General features: G+C 40.1%; 1 protein-coding gene across 1 annotated transcript in view; it reads right to left on the reverse strand.

Annotated features, from left to right (window-relative positions):
• The window catches only part of LOC139753639 (kin of IRRE-like protein 2), a gene marked incomplete at its 5' end in the record, with an annotated part of 622394 nt that overhangs the window by 230898 nt on the left and 374509 nt on the right, over positions 1–16987 (reverse strand). Inside the window, one exon of the mRNA XM_071670248.1 lies at positions 746–876. Coding sequence (XP_071526349.1) covers positions 746–876 — 131 coding nt within the window. The remainder of the gene's footprint in view (positions 1–745; positions 877–16987) is intronic.

Consider the following 16987-nt stretch of genomic DNA (forward strand, 5'->3'; position numbering starts at 1 on the left):
ATAGATTCAGGGTAACAGTGAGTATTCATCATCTGGACATTGGTATAGAACAGGATATAGGAACTTTAACTGTCTCTACATAAAATCAATAACAATGTTCGGAGAACTCAGTATTTCATGGTTCCCAGTGCGTTGAACTTTTACGGAACAAGTTTATCTTGTCTCTATATGATTATTGTGTCAACATGTTGAGAATGTGAATCCATGAATAAGGCATAGTCAAATTGCTGAAAATCTCACGAATTAGGTAAATAAACCAATATTTATGGGTTTTAGTATGTCAGATTTCCTTATATTTGTGAAGAAAATATGTTTAAATAGAAAGAAAATGGAAGAGGTTTCGGGAAAAAAATAAGTAAATGAATGTTAAGAAAGGAAAAATTTACAATGACAAGTCTACACAGGAATTTTTTTTCCGTAACTTTAACTTAATTCGAAACTCATATTCACTTGTCGTATACGTCTTTCGTTCACAAATGTGCATGTGATTCCATTGGTTTTCAATCCATATTCTCTGCTTCTTAAGTTATTCAAAAGTTGTGTTTAGTTGGAAAGTTTGATACCTCTGTTCAAAGTAAAACTATATCTCGATCTACAAAATCTGCCCTGAATTTCACAAGAACTGTAGAATAAACTCACATTATGTCTGTAATGTTAAGAGGTAGAAAGTACTCGAGGAACCGTCTTGAGTAAAGCCGTTGCTTATTTACATTAATCTTTGAAACAGGGAATGAAAGGCACTTACCTCATGGAGCCAAATGATTTTGTACACCGGAGGGTTGGCCTTGATGGAACACTCGAAGTACACATCATCGCCTTCCTCGATTTTGCTCAGGTTGACGGAACGTCCAGGCTGCAGCGTCGTTACAGGCACGTCTGGCAGCGGGGTTAGAAGTTCATGTTCAAGTTAATTTCATACAGTAAATTGCAGACCTTTGGCTACATCACAACAGCAACAGATAGCGATCATTTACAAGTCCTTACAGCCCCAACATTAATGAGTCAGACACGAAGGACAAAATGAGAAAAAACATTTGTTTGTCTTTTACAAATAACTGTTATCTTGGACATGCGAGACATAGGTTGTTATAAGTTTTGATCTTAAGCGATAGTTGTTATGTCTCCCTCCTGTGGAGGGAGACCTATCGTTTTTGCTTTGTTTCACTTTTCCTACAGCTCTCTGCATTCTATGCCTAGAAGAGTAATGAAGAATTTGATCTGACTCGAAGTTTTAGTAAGTAGTAGAGGCATAGTACGTACAAATGAAAGACTTTAAGATTGTTTCTATAATGAAAATTTATTATGTATCTGAAGATATGGTATGTACATGCTATATTCTAGATCATTGTTTGTCGTAAAGACTTAGCAGGAGGTGAAGATATAGCGAAGATTACCTCTAAATAGGGGAAGAAACGGGAAGACAGGCCGTATAAAGACAAAGCACTGTTACAGACGGTGAAACGAGTCTTTAAAGTATTGTTATAATGAACATTGGTAGGGTAATGGATACAGAGATACGTACCGACGATAGAACATCTTTCAAATACGGGCAAAGGAAGTGGTGTCCAAGGTGAAGTGAAGAAGTGTGTGAAAAGGAGAGATAAATTTATTCCTATCGAAGTTGTAGTAAATATGAACGTAGCTGTGTTTTGCCTACTTAATGAGCATGTCTGTAAGAAAAACAAAGGAATACGAAGGAATTCAGATAGCAACAGACCACAGGGTTATTTTGAGGCTGATTGCGATTGTGGAAGATATCAGAAACTCGCAGATTAATGTGGTAAAAGTTAGAAGGTATGCAGATAATTCAAAGATAATAACCTGTTAACTGCATTCTTACTAGGGAGGCGCAAATAATGTATGTCGTGGGCTTGAAACGAGGTACTTATCAAGTCCATTCTTAAACGTAAGTTTAGTACTTCTTTGAACTACTCAAACTGTCAGATCTATATGTTAACAGTCCCGTTACAGAAAAGAACTTCGCTTCATTCATAGTAAAATATTTGCTTCCGAGTTTGTATCCATTACTAAGAATGAAATGAGATGAATCAAGTCTTTAGTAACTCCCGTGGTATAACGGTAAGTGATCCGGACCGTTAAGCATTCACGGGCCGTCCAGGGTCGAGCGAAAAGGTTGGAATCCTGGTTGCAGCACTCAGTCCACAGTCACCCCAGAAGTTCATCCACCCCTAGATGCTGGGCAACAAAATGGATACCTGGCTCAAGCAAGGATGTCTATGTATATTTATTTTTTTTGTCGCTGTCTCCCGCGTTTGCGAGGTAGCGCAAGGAAACAGACGAAAGAAATGGCACGACCCACCCCCATACACATGTATATACATACACGTCCACACACGCAAATATACATAACTATACATCTCAATGTACATATATATATACACACACAGACACATACATATATACCCATGCACACAATTCACGCTGTCTGCCTTTATTCATTCCCATCGCCACCTCGCCACACATGGAATAGCTTCCCCCTACCCCCCTCATGTGTTCGAGGTAGCGCTAGGAAAAGACAACAAAGGCCCCATTCGTTCACACTCACTCTCTAGCTGTCATGCAATAATGCCCGAAACCACAGCTCCCTTTCCACATCCAGGCCCCACACAACTTTCCATGGTTTACCCCAGACGCTTCACATGCCCTGTTTCAATTCACTGACAGCAAGTCAACCCCGGTATACCACATCGATCCAATTCTATCTATTCCTTGCCCGCCTTTCGCCCTCCTGCATGTTCAGTCCCCGATCACTCAAAATCATTTTCACTCCATCTTTCCACCTCCAATTTGGTCACCCACTTCTCGTTCCCTCCACCTCCGACATATATATCCTCTTGGTCAATCTTTCCTCACTCATTCTCTCCTTGTGCCCAAACCATTTCAAAACAACCTCTTCTGCTCTCTCAACCACGCTCTTTTTATTTCCACATATCTCTCTTACCCTTACATTACTTACTCGATCAAACCACCTCACACCACACATTGTCCTCAAACATCTCATTTCCAGCACATCCACCCTCCTGCGCACAACTCTATCCATAGCCCACGCCTCGCAACCATACAACATTGTTGGAACCACTTTTCCTTCAAACATACCTATTTTGGTTTCCGAGATAATGTTCTCGACTTCCACACATTCTTCAAGGCTCCCAGGATTTTCGCCCCCTCCCCCACCCTATGATTCACTTCCGCTTCCATGGTTCCATCCGCTGCCAGATCCACTCCCAGATATCTAAAACACTTTACTTCCTCCAGTTTTTCTCCATTCAAACTTACCTCCCAATTGACTTGACCATCAACCCTACTGTACCTAATAACCTTGATCTTGTTCACATTTACTCTTAACTTTCTTCTTCCACACACTTTACGAAACTCAGTCACCAGTTTCTGCAGTTTCTCACATGAATCAGCCACCAGCGCTGTATCATCAGTGAACAACAACTGACTCACTTCCCAAGCTCTCTCATCCACAACAGACTTCATACTTGCCCCTCTTTCCAAAACTCTTGCATTTACCTGCCTAACAACCCCATCCATAAACAAATTAAACAACCATGGAGACATCAGACACCCCTGCCGCAAACCTACATTCGCTGAGAACCAATCACTTTCCTCTCTTCCTACACGTACACATGCCTTACATCCTCGATAAAAACTTTTCACTGCTTCTAACAACTTGCCTCCCACACCATATATTCTTAATACCTTCCACAGAGCATCTCTATCAACTCTATCATATGCCTTCTCCAGATCCATAAATGCTACATACAAATCCATTTGCTTTTCTAAGTATTTCTCACATACATTCTTCAAAGCCAAAACCTGATCCACACATCCTCTACCACTTTTGAAACCACACTGCTCTTCCCCAATCTGATGCTCTGTACATGCCTTCACCCTCTCAATCAATACCCTCCCATATAATTTACCAGGAATACTCAACAAACTTATACCTCTGTAATTTGAGCACTCACTCTTATCCCCTTTGCCTTTGTGCAATGGCACTATGCACGCATTCCGCCAATCCTCAGGCACCTCACCATGAGTCATACATACATTAAATAACCTTACCAACAAGTCAACAATACTGTCACCCTCTTTTTTAATAAATTCCACTGCAATACCATCCAAACCTGCTGCCTTGCCGACTTTCATCTTCCGCAAAGCTTTTACTACCTCTTCTCTGTTTACCAAATCATTTTCCCTAACTCTCTCACTTTGCAAACCACCTCGACCAAAACACCCTATATCTGCCACTCTATCATCAAACACATTCAACAAACCCTCAAAATACTCACTCCATCTCCTTCTCACATCACCACTACTTGTTATCACCTTCCCATTAGCCTCCTTCACTGACGTTCCCATTTGCTCCCTTGTCTTACGCACTTTATTTACCTCCTTCCAAAACATCTTTTTATTCACCCTAAAATATAATGATACTCTCTCTTCTCCCAATTCTCCTTTGCCCTCTTTTTCACCTCTTGCACCTTTCTCTTGATCTCCTGCCTCTTTCTTTTATACATCTCCCCCTATCCCTGGGGATAGGGAAGAAAGAATACCTCCCACGCATTCCTCACGTGTCATAAAAGGCGACTAAAGGAGACGGGAGCGGGAGGACAGAAACCCTCCCCTCCTTGTATTTTAACTTTCTAAAAGGGGAAACAAAAGAGGGAGTCACGCGGGGAGTATTCATCCTCCTCGAAGGCTTAGATTGGTGTGTCTAAATATGTGTGGATGTAACCAAGATGAGAAAAAGGAGAGATAGGTAGTATGTTTGAGGAAAGGAACCTGGATGTTTTGGCTCTGAGTGAAACGAAGCTAAAGGGTTAAGGGGAAGAGTGATTTGGAAATGTCTTGGGAGTAAAGTCAGGGGTTAGTGAGAGGACAAAAGCAAGGGAAGGAGTAGCACTGCACCTGAAACAGGAGTTGTGGGAGTATGTAATAGAGTGAAAGTAAGTAGATTCTAGATTCATACGGGTAAAACTGAAAGTTGATGGAGAGAGATGGGTGATTTCTAGTGCATATGCACCTGGGCATGAGAAGAAAGATCATGAGAGGTAAGGGTTTTGGGAGCAGCTGAATGAGTGTGTTAGTGGTTTTGAGGCACAAGACCGGGTTATAGTGATGGGTGATTTGAATGCAAAAGTGAGTAATGTGGCAGCTGAGGGAATAATTGGTATACATATGGTGTTCAGTGTTGTGAATGGAAATGGTAAAGAACTTGTAGATTTATGTGCTGAAAAAGGACTGGTGATTGGGAATACCTGGTTCAAAAAGAGATATATACATAAGTATACGTATGTAAGTAGGAGAGATGGTCAGAGAGCGTTATCGGATTACGTGTTAATTGATAGGCGCGCGAAAGAGAGACTTTTGGATGTTAATTGCTGAGAGTTGCAACAGATGGGATGTCTGATCATTATCTTGTGGAGGCGAAGGTGAAGATTCGTAGGAGTTTTCAGAAAAGAAGAGAGAATGTTGAGGTGAAGAGATTGGTGAGAGTAAGTGAGCTTGGGATGAAAACTTGTGAGAGGAAGTACCAGGAGATACTGAGTACAGAATGGAAAAAAGGTGAGGAAAAAGGAGGTAAGGGGAGTTAGGGAGGAATGGGATGTATTTAGGGAAGAAGTATTGGCTTGCGCAAAAGATGCTTGTGGCATGAGAAGCGTGGGAGGTGGATTGATTAGAAAGGGTAGTGAAAGTGGGGTGAAGAAGTAAGATTATTAAAGAAAGAGAAGAGAGAGGCATTTGGACTATTTTTGCAGGGTTATATATATATATATATATATATATATATATATATATATATATATATATATATATATATATATATATATATATATATATATATATATATATATATAGAGTGTGTATGGATCAGGTGTTGCCTTTGAAGAATATATGTGAGAAATACTTAGAAAAGCAAATGGATTTGTATGTAGCATTTATGGATCTGGAGAAGGCATATGATAGAGTTGATCGAGATGCTCTGTGGAAGGTATTAAGAATATATGGTGTGGGAGGCAAGTTGTTAGAAGCAGTGAAAAGTTTTTATCGAGGATGTAAGGCATGTGTACGTGTAGGAAGAGAGGAAAGTGATTGGTTCTCAGTTAATGTAGGTTTGCGGCAGGGGTGTGTGATGTCTCCATGGTTGTTTAATTTGTTTATGGATGGGGTTGTTAGGGAGGTGAATGCAAGAGTTTTGGATAGAGAGGCAAGTATGAAGACTGTTCTAGATGAGAGAGCGTGGGAAGTGAGTCAGTTGTTGCTCGCTGATGATACAGCGCTGGTGGCTGATTAATGTGGAAAACTGCAGAAGCTGGTGACTGAGTTTGGGAAAGTGTGTGAAAGAAGAAAGTTAAGAGTAAATGTGAATAAGAGCAAGGTTATTAGGTACAGTAGGGTTGAGGGTCAAGTCAATTGGGAGGTAAGTTTGAATGGAGAAAAACTGGAGGAAGTAAAGTGTTTTAGATATCTGGGAGTGGATCTGGCAGCGGATGGAACCATGGAAGCGGAAGTGAATCATAGGGGGGGGGAGGGGGCGAAAATCCTGGGAGCCTTGAAGAATGTGTGGAAGTCGAGAACATTATCTCGAGAACATTACCCTTAACCTTCGTTTCGCTAAGAGCAAAAACATCCCGGTTCCTCTCCTCAAACATACTATCAATCTCTATTTTTTTCTCATCTTGGTTACATCCACACACATTTAGACACCCCAATCTGAGCCTTCGAGGAGGATGAGCACTCCCCGCTCATATATATATATATATATATATATATATATATATATATATATATATATATATATATATATGTATATATATATATATATATATATATATATATATATATATATATATATATATATATATATATATATATATGTATATATATATGTATATATATATATTTATTTATATTTATTATACTTTGTCGATGTCTCCCGCGTTTGCGAGGTAGCGCAAGGAAACAGACGAAAGAAATGGCCCAAACCCCCCCCCCATACACATGTATATACATACGTCCACACACGCAAATATACATACCTACACAGCTTTCCATGGTTTACCCCAGACGCTTCACATGCCCTAATTCAATCCACTGACAGCACGTCAACCCCGGTATACCACATCGCTCCAATTCACTCTATTCCTTGCCCTCCTTTCACCCTCCTGCATGCTCAGGCCCCGATCACACAAAATCTTTTTCACTCCATCTTTCCACCTCCAATTTGGTCTCCTCTTCTCCTTGTTCCCTCCACCTCCGACACATATATCCTCTTGGTCAATCTTTCCTCACTCATCCTCTCCATGTGCCCAAACCACTTCAAAACACCCTCTTCTGCTCTCTCAACCACGCTCTCTTTATTTCCACACATCTCTCTTACCCTTACGTTACTCACTCGATCAAACCACCTCACACCACACATTGTCCTCAAACATCTCATTTCCAGCACATCCATCCTCCTGCGCCCAACTCTATCCATAGCCCACGTTTCGCAACCATACAACATTGTTGGAACCACTATTCCTTCAAACATACCCATTTTTGCTTTCCGAGATAATGTTCTCGACTTCCACACATTCTTCAAGGCCCCCAGAATTTTCGCCCCGTCCCCCACCCTATGATCCACTTCCGCTTCCATGGTTCCATCCGCTGCCAGATCCACTCCCAGATATCTAAAACACTTCACTTCCTCCAGTTTTTCTCCATTCAAACTCACCTCCCAATTGACTTGACCCTCAACCCTACTGTAACTAATAACCTTGCTCTTATTCACATTTACTCTTAACTTTCTTCTTCCACACACTTTTCCAAACTCAGTCACCAGCTTCTGCAGTTTCTCACATGAATCAGCCACCAGCGCTGTATCATCAGCGAACAACAACTGACTCACTTCCCAAGCTCTCTCATCCCCAACAGACTTCATACTTGCCCCTCTTTCCAAAACTCTTGCATTTACCTCCCTAACAACCCCATCCATAAACAAATCAAACAACCATGGAGACATCACACGGTTGTTTAATTTGTTTATGGATGGGGTTGTAAGGGAGGTAAATATATATATACACATATATATAATATATATATATATATATATATATATATATATATATATATATATATATATATATATATATATATATATATATATATATATATATATATATATATATATATATATATATATATACTCTGAGTACAGAATGGAAAAAGGTGAAAACAATGGAAGTGAGGGGAGTGGAGAAGGAATGGGAGGTATTTAGGGAATCAGTGATGGATTGCGCAAAAGATGCTTGTGGCATGAGAAGAGTGGGAGGTGGGTTGATTAGAAAGGGTAGTGAGTGGTGGGATGAGGAAGTAAGATTATTAGTGAAAGAGAAGAGAGAGGCATTTGGACGATCTTTGCAGAGAAAAAATGCAATTGAGTGGGAGATGTATAAAAGAAAGAGACAGGAGGTCAAGAGAAAGGTGCAAGAGGTGAAAAAGAGGGCAAATGAGAGTTGGGGTGAGAGAGTATTATTAAATTTTGGGGAGAATAAAAAGATGTTTTGGAAGGAGGTAAATAAAGTGCGTAAGACAAGGGAGCAACTGGGAACTTCAGTGAAGGGCGCAAATGGGGAGGTGATAACAAGTAGTGGTGATGTGAGAAGGAGATGGAGTGAGTATTTTGAATGTTTGTTGAATGTGTTTGATGATAGAGTGGCAGATATAGGGTTTTTTGGCGAGGTGGTGTGCAAAGTGAGAGGGTTAGGGAAAATGATTTGGTAAACAGAGAAGATGTAGTAAATGCTTTGCGGAAGATGAAAGCCGGCAATGCAGCAGGTTTGGATGGTATTGCAGTGGAATTTATTAAAAAACGGGGTGACTCTATTATTGAGTGGCTGGTAAGGTTATTTAATGTATGTATGACTCATGGTGAGGTGCCTGAGGATTGGCGGAATGCGTGCATAGTGCCATTGTACAAAGGCAAAGGGGATAAGAGTGAGTGCTCAAATTACAGACGTATAAGTTTGTTGAGTATTCCTGGTAAATTATATGGGAGGTTATTGACTGAGAGGGTGAAGGCATGTACAGAGCATCAGATTGGGGAAGAGCAGTGTGGTTTCAGAAGTGGTAGAGGATGTGTGGATCAGGTGTTTGCTTTGAAGAATGTATGTGAGAAATACTTAGAAAAGGAAATGGATTTGTATGTAGCATTTATGGATCTGGAGAAGGCATATGATAGAGTTGATAGAGATGCTCTGTGGAAGGTATTAAGAATATATGGTGTGGGAGGCAAGTTGTTAGAAACAGTGAAAAGTTTTTATCGAGGATGTAAGGCATGTGTACGTGTGGGAAGAGAGGAAAGTGATTGGTTCTCATTGAATGTAGGTTTGCGGCAGGGGTGTGTGATGTCTCCATGGTTGTTTAATTTGTTTATGGATGGGGTTGTTAGGGAGGTGAATGCAAGAATTTTGGAAAGAGGGGCAAGTATGAAGTCTGTTGGGGATGAGAGAGCTTGGGAAGTGAGTCAGTTGTTGTTCGCTGATGATACAGCGCAGGTGGCTGATTCATATGAGAAACTGCAGAAGTTGGTGACTGAGTTTTGGTAAAGTGTGTGAAACAAGAAAGTTAAGAGTAAATGTGAATAAGAGCAAGGTAATTAGGTACAGTAGGGTTGAGGGTCAAGTCAATTGGGAGGTAAGTTTCAATGGAGAAAAACTGGAGGAAGTAAAGTGTTTTAGATATCTGGGAGTGGATCTGGCAGCGGATGGAACCATGGAAGCGGAAGTGGATCATAGGGTGGGGGAGGGGGCGAAAATCCTGGGAGCCTTGAAGAATGTGTGGAAGTCGAGAACATAATCTCGGAAAGCGAAAAATGGGTATGTTTGAAGGAACAGTGGTTCCAAGAATGTTGTATGGTTGCGAGGCGTGGACTATAGATAGAGTTGTGCGCAGGAGGATGTATGTGCTGGAAATGAGATGTTTGAGGACAATGTGTGGTGTGAGGTGGTTTGATCGAGTAAGTAACGTAAGGGTAAGAGAGATGTGTAGAAATAAAAAGAGCGTGGTTGAGAGAGCAGAAGAGTGTGTTTTGAAATGGTTTGGGCACATGGAGAGAATGAGTGAGGAAAGATTGACCAAGAGGATATATGTGTCGGAAGGGGAGGGAACGAGGAGAAGTGGGAGACCAAATTGGAGGTGGAAATATGGAGTGAAAAAGATTTTGTGTGATCGGGGCCTGAACATGCAGGAGGGTGAAAGGAGGGCAAGGAATAGAGTGAATTGGATCGATCTGGTATACCGGGGTTGACGTGCTGTGAGTGGATTGAATAAGGGCATGTGAAGCGTCTGGGGTAAACCATGGAAAGCTGTGTAGGTATGTATATTTCCGTGTGTGGACGTATGTATATACATGTTGTATGGGGGTGGGTAGGGCCATTTCTTTCGTCTGTGTCCTTGCGCTACCTCGCAAACGCGGGAAACAGCGACAAAGCAAAATAAAAAAAAGAAAAAAATACATATTTATATATATATATATATATATATACATATATATATATATATATATATATATATATATATATATATATATATATATATATATATATATATATATATATATATATATATATATATATATATATATATATATATATATATAGGGGAGAAAGAATACTTCCCACGCATTCCTTACGTGTCGTAGAAGGCGACTAAAGGGGACGGGAGCGGGTTGCTAGAAACACTCCCCTACTTGTATTTTAACTTTCTAAAAGGGGAAACAGAAGAAGGAGTCTTGCGGGAAGTCCTCATCCTCCTCGAAGGCTCATATTGGGGTGTCTAAATGTGTGTGGATGTAACCAAGATGAGAAAAAGGAGAGATAGGTATTATGTTTGAGGAAAGGAACCTAGATGTTTTGTCTCTGAGTGAAACGAAGCTCAAGGGTAATGGGGAAGATTGGTTTGGTAATGTCTTTGGAGTAAAGTCAGGGGTTAGTGAGAGGACAAGAGCAAGGAAAGGAGTAGCACTACTCTTGAAACAGGAGTTGTGGGAGTATGTCATTAAGTGTAAGAAAGTAAATTCTAGATTGATATGGGTAAAACTGAAAGTTGATGGAGATAGATGGGTGATTATTGGTGCATATGCACCTGGGCATGAGAAGAAAGATCATGAGAGGCAAGTCTTTTGGGAGCAGCTAAAAAAGTGTGTTAGTTGTTTTGATGCACAACACCGGGTTATACTGATGGGTGATTTGAATGCAAAGGTGAGTAATGTGGCAGTTGAGAGAATAATTGGTATACTTGGGGTGTTCAGTGTTGTAAATGGAAATGGTGAAGAGCTTGTAGATTTATGTGCTGAAAAAAGACTGGTGATTTGGAATACCTAGTTTGAAAAGCGAGATATACACAAGTATACGTATGTAAGTAAGAGATGGCTAAAGAGCGTTATTGGATTACTTGTCAATTGATAGGCGCGCGAAAGAGAGACTTTTGGATGTTAATGTGCTGAGAGGTGCAACTGGAGGGATGTCTGATCATTATTTTGTGGAGGCGAAGGTGAAGATTTGTGGGGGTTTCCAGAAAAAAAGAGAGAATATTGGGGTGAAGAGAGTGTTGAGAGTAAGTGAGCTTGGGAAGGAGACTTGTGAGGATGTACTAGGAGAGACTGAGTACAGAATGGGAAAGGGTGAGAAAGAAGGAGGTAAGGGGAGTAGGGGAGGACTGTGATTTATTTAGGGAAGCAGTGATGGCTTGCGCAAAAGATGCTTGTGGCAAAAGAGGGGTGGAAGGTGGGATGATTAGAAAGGGTAGTGAGTGGTGGGATGAAGAAGTAAGATTATTAGTGAAAGAGGAGAGAGAGGCATTTGGCCGATATTTTCAGGGAAAAAATGGAAATGAGTGGGAGATTTATAAAAGAAAGAGGCAGGATGTCAAAAGAAAGGTGCAAGAGGTGAAAAAGAGACCAAATGAGAGTTGGGGTGAGAGAGTATCATTAATTTAAGGGAGAATAAAAAGATGTTTTGGAAGGAGGTAAATAAAGTAAAAAAGGTAAATAAGGTAAATAAAGACGAGGGAGCAAATGGGAACTTTAGTGAATGGGGCTAATGGGGAGGTGATAACAAGTAGTGGTGATGTGAGAATGAGATGGAGTGAGTATTTTGAAGGTTTGTGGAAAGTGTTTCATGATTGATTTGCAGATATAGGTTGGGTGGTGTGCAAGGTGAGAGGGTTAGGGAAAATGATTTGGTAAATAGAGAAGAGGTAGTAAAAGCTTTACGGAAGATGAAAGAGTTCAAGGCTGCAAGCTTGGAATGTATTGCAGTGGAATTTATTAAAAAAGGGGGTGACTGTATTGTTGACTGGTTGCTAAGGTTATTCAATGTATGAATAATTCATGGTGAGGTGCCTGAGGATTGGCGGAATGCTTGCATAGTGCCATTGTACAAAGGCAAAGGGGATAAGAGTGAGTGCTCAAATTACAGAGGCATAAGTTTGTTGAGTATTCCTAGTAAATTATATGGGGGGGGGGTATTGATTGAGAGGGTGTAGGCATATATAGAGCATCAGATTGGGGAAGAGCAGTGTGGTTTCAGAAGTGGTAGAGGATGTGTGGATCAGGTGTTTGCTTTGAAGAATGTATGTGAGAAAGACTTAGAAAAGCAAATGGATTTGTATGTAGCATTTATGGATCTGGAGAAGGAATATGATAGAGTTGATAGAGATGCTCTGTGGAAGGTAATAAGAATATATGGTGTGGGAGGCAAGTTGTTAGAAGCAGCGAAAAGTTTTTATCGAGGATGTAAGGCATGTGTACGTGTAGGAAGAGAGGAAAGTGATTGGTTCTCAGTGAATATAGGTTTGTGGCAGGGTTGTGTGATGTCTCCAAGGTTGTTTAATTTGTTTATGGATGGGGTTGTTAGAGAGGTGAATTCAAGAGTTTTGGAAAGAGGGTCAAGTATGCAGTCTGTTGGGGATGAGAGAGCTTAGGAAGTGAGTTAGTTGTTGTTTGCTGATGATACAGCGCTGTGGCTGATTCATGTGAAAAACTGCAGAAGCTAGTGACTGAGTTTGGTAAAGTGTGCTAAAGAAAAAAGTTAAGAGTAAACGTGAATAAGAGCAAGGTTATTAGGTACAGTAGGGTTGAGTTTCAAGTTAACTGGGAGGTATGTTTGAATGGAGAAAAACTGGAGGAAGTAAAGTGTTTTACATATCTGGGAGTGGATCTGGCAGCGGATGGAACTATGGAAGCGGAACTGAATCATAGGGTGGGGGAGGAGGCGAAAATCCTGGGGTCCTTGAAGATTGTGTGGAAGTCGAGAACATTATCTCGGAAAGCAAAAATGTGTATGTTTGAAGGAATAGTGGTTCCAACAATGTTGTATGGTTGCGAGGCGTCGGCTATGGATAGAGTTGTGCGCAGGAGGGTGGATGTGCTAGAAATGAGATGCTTGAGGAGAATATGTGGTGTGAGGTAGTTTGGTCGAGTATGTAATGTAAGGGTAAGGGAGAAGTGTGGAAATAAAAAGAGTGTGGTTTAGAGAGCAGAAGAGAATGTTTTGAAATGGTTTGAGCACATGCAGAGAATGAGTGAGGAAAGATTGACTAAGAGGATATATGTTTCGGAGGTGGAGGGAACGAGGAGAAGTGGGTGACCAAATTGGAGGTGGAAAGATGGAGTGAAAAAGATTTTGAGTGATCGGGGCCTGAACATGCAGGAGGGTGAAAGGCGGGCAAGAAATAGGGTGAATTGGATCGATTTGGTATACCGGGGTCGAATGTGCTCTCAATGGATTGAATCAGGGCATGTGAAGCGGCTGTGGTAAACCATGGAAAGTTCTGTGTGTCCTGGATGCGGAAAGGGAGCTGTGTTTCGGGCATTATTGCATTACAGCTAGAGACTGAGTGTGAACAAATGGGGCCTTTGCTGTCTTTTCCTAGCGCTACCTCGAACACATGAGGGGGGAGGGGGATGTTATTCCATGTGTGGCGAGGTGGCGATGGAAATGAATAAAGGTAGATAGAGTGAATTGTGTGCATTTGTATATATGTAGGTGTCCGTGTGTGTATATATATGTGTACATTGAGATGTATGGGTATGTATTTTTGCGTGTGTGGACGTGTATGTATATACTTGAGTATTGGGGTGGGTTGGGCCATTTCTTTCGTCTTTTTCCTTGCGCTACCTCGCAAACGCTTGAGACGGCGAGAAAGTAAAATGAATAAATAAATAGATATACATATATATACTCACACACACATATATATATATATATATATATATATATATATATATATATATATATATATATATATATATATATATATATATATATATATATATATATATTTTATTATACTTTGTGCTACCTCGCTAACGCGGGAGACAGCGACAAAGGTAAGTTTGGAGAAAAACTGGAGAGAATGAATGAAGAAATGTTGAAAAAGGATATACGTGTCAAAAGTGGAGGGACGGAGTGAAAAGGATTTTGAAAGATCAGGGTCTAAACATGTAGGAGACTGAGAGGTGTGGAAGGAATTAGAGTGAATTGGAATGATGTCATATACCAGGGTCAACGTGCTGTCAATGGACTGAACTAGGGCATGTGAAACGTCTAAGGTAAAGCATGGAAAGGTCTACGAGCCCTGGATGTGGATAGGGAGTTCTGGTTTCGGTGCTCATTGGTGATCAAGTATAAATTAATATGAATAATTCCATATAGTGCAAATGAATTTTGATTAATTTACAAGTATGGTTTTTACACTTTGAAAGAGTTTTCAGCATTAAGAGTTTATAATTAGTTTCTACTTATATTAGTCTTATGAGAGAACACAAATTTCTTTTTACTATATAGTTTTGATATTGTAGAAAATTATTTTGTAGAAATAAGTATTACAAAGTATTGTTTAGTTTTGTATCTTTACATTTTCGTGAAAAGTACAGAACTATCTCAATTAACATACCAAATTTACAGAGTTCAACATTATGAACCAAGTCACTTTCATTACAGGACTTTCAGGAATCCCTCACGATGGAGTCTTCAGGCCACGTTGAAAGTTTGAATGTTAAGATTGATTCAAACTCACACTATATATTATCGGAATTCTGATATTTAGAATATTATCAGTGATCATTTATGTGAGGATAGCAAAGACTTATTATCTAGAATCAGTGAATGAAATGTGATGGCCACGTTTGTATGTGTGAAGTGTATCAACTTATGGCAGAGGAAGATGCCTTAGGTTGGTCATTAACTAAGTTAAGGCTTCCAACTCTCTTATTACATATATATATATATATATATATATATATATATATATATATATATATATATATATATATATATATATATATATATATATATATTATTTCCCTGGGGATAGGGGATTAAGAATACTTCCCACGTATTCCCTGCGTGTCGTAGAAGGCGACTAAAAGGGGAGGGAGCGGGGGGCTGGAAATCCTCCCTCTCGTTTTTTTTTTAATTTTCCAAAAGGAGGAACAGAGGGGGCCAGGTGAGGATATTCCATAAAGGCCCAGTCCTCTGTTCTTAACGCTACCTCGCTAACGCGGGAAATGGCGAATAGTTTAAAAGAAAAAGAAAAGATATATATATATATATATATATATATATATATATATATATATATATATATATATATATATATATATATATATATATATATTCCACTGCAATACCATCGAAACCCACTGTCTTGCCGGCTTTCATCTTCCACAAAGCTTTTACTACCTCTTCTCTGTTTAGCAAATCATTCTCCCTAACCCTGTCACTTTGCACATCACCTCGAACAAAACACCCTGAAACTGCCATTCTATCATCAAACACTAAGAGGTGCAACTCCAGGGATTTCAGATCATTATCTTGTGGAGGCGATGGTGAAATTTAGAGGTTTTCAGAAAAGAAGAGAGAATGTTGGGGAGCAGAGAGTGGTGAGAGTAAGTGAGCCTGGGAAGGAGACTTGTTCGAGGAGGTATCAGAAGAGACTGAGTACAGAATGGAAAAAGACAAGAACAAAGGACAAAATCCCATTTGTTCCCTAGTCTTACGCACTTTATTTACCTCCTTCCAAAACATCTTTTTATTCTCCCTAGAATTTAATGATATATCTCACCCTAACTCTCATTTGCCCTCTTTTTCACCTCTTGCACCTTTCTCTTGACCTCTTGCCTCTTTATTTTACACATCTCTCAGCCATTTGCATTATTTCCCTGCAAAAATCGTCCAAATGCCTCTCTCTTGTCTTACACCAATAATCTTACTTCTTCATCCAACCACTCACTACCCTTTCAAATGTACCCTCCTCCCACGTTTCTCATGCCACAAGCATCTTTTGTGCAAGCCATCAATGCTTCCCTAAATACATCCCATTCCTCCCCCATCCCACTTTTGTCCTTTGTTCTAGTCTTTTTCCATTCTGTACTCAGTCTCTCCTAGTACTTCCTCGAACAAGTCTCCTTCCCAAGCTCACTTACTCTCACCACTGAATTCACCCCAACATTCTCTCTTCTTCTCTGAAACCTCTACATCTCTTCATCTTCGCCTCCACAAGATGATAATCGGAAATCCCTCCAGTAGCACTTCTTAGCACATTGACATACAAATATCTCTCTTTCGCAAGCCTATTGATTAACACGTAATCCAACAGCGCTCTCTGGCCATCTCTCCTACTTACATACGTATACTTATAGATATCTCTCTTTTTGAACCAGGTTTTCAATATCACCACCCTATTTTCAGGACATGAATCTACAAGCTCTTCACCATTTCCATTTACAACACTGAACAACCCCATGTACACCAATTATTCCCTCAACCGCCACATTACTCAACTTTGCATTCAAATCACCCATCACTGTAATAAGGTCTCGTGCAACAAAACTGCTAACACAATCACTCAGCTGCTCCCAAAACACTTACCTCTCACGATCATTCTTCTCATGCCCAGGTGCATAGGCACC

Source organism: Panulirus ornatus, chromosome 15, assembly GCF_036320965.1.
Source record: "Panulirus ornatus isolate Po-2019 chromosome 15, ASM3632096v1, whole genome shotgun sequence".
In the NCBI taxonomy this organism is placed as follows: Eukaryota; Metazoa; Arthropoda; class Malacostraca; order Decapoda; family Palinuridae; genus Panulirus; species Panulirus ornatus.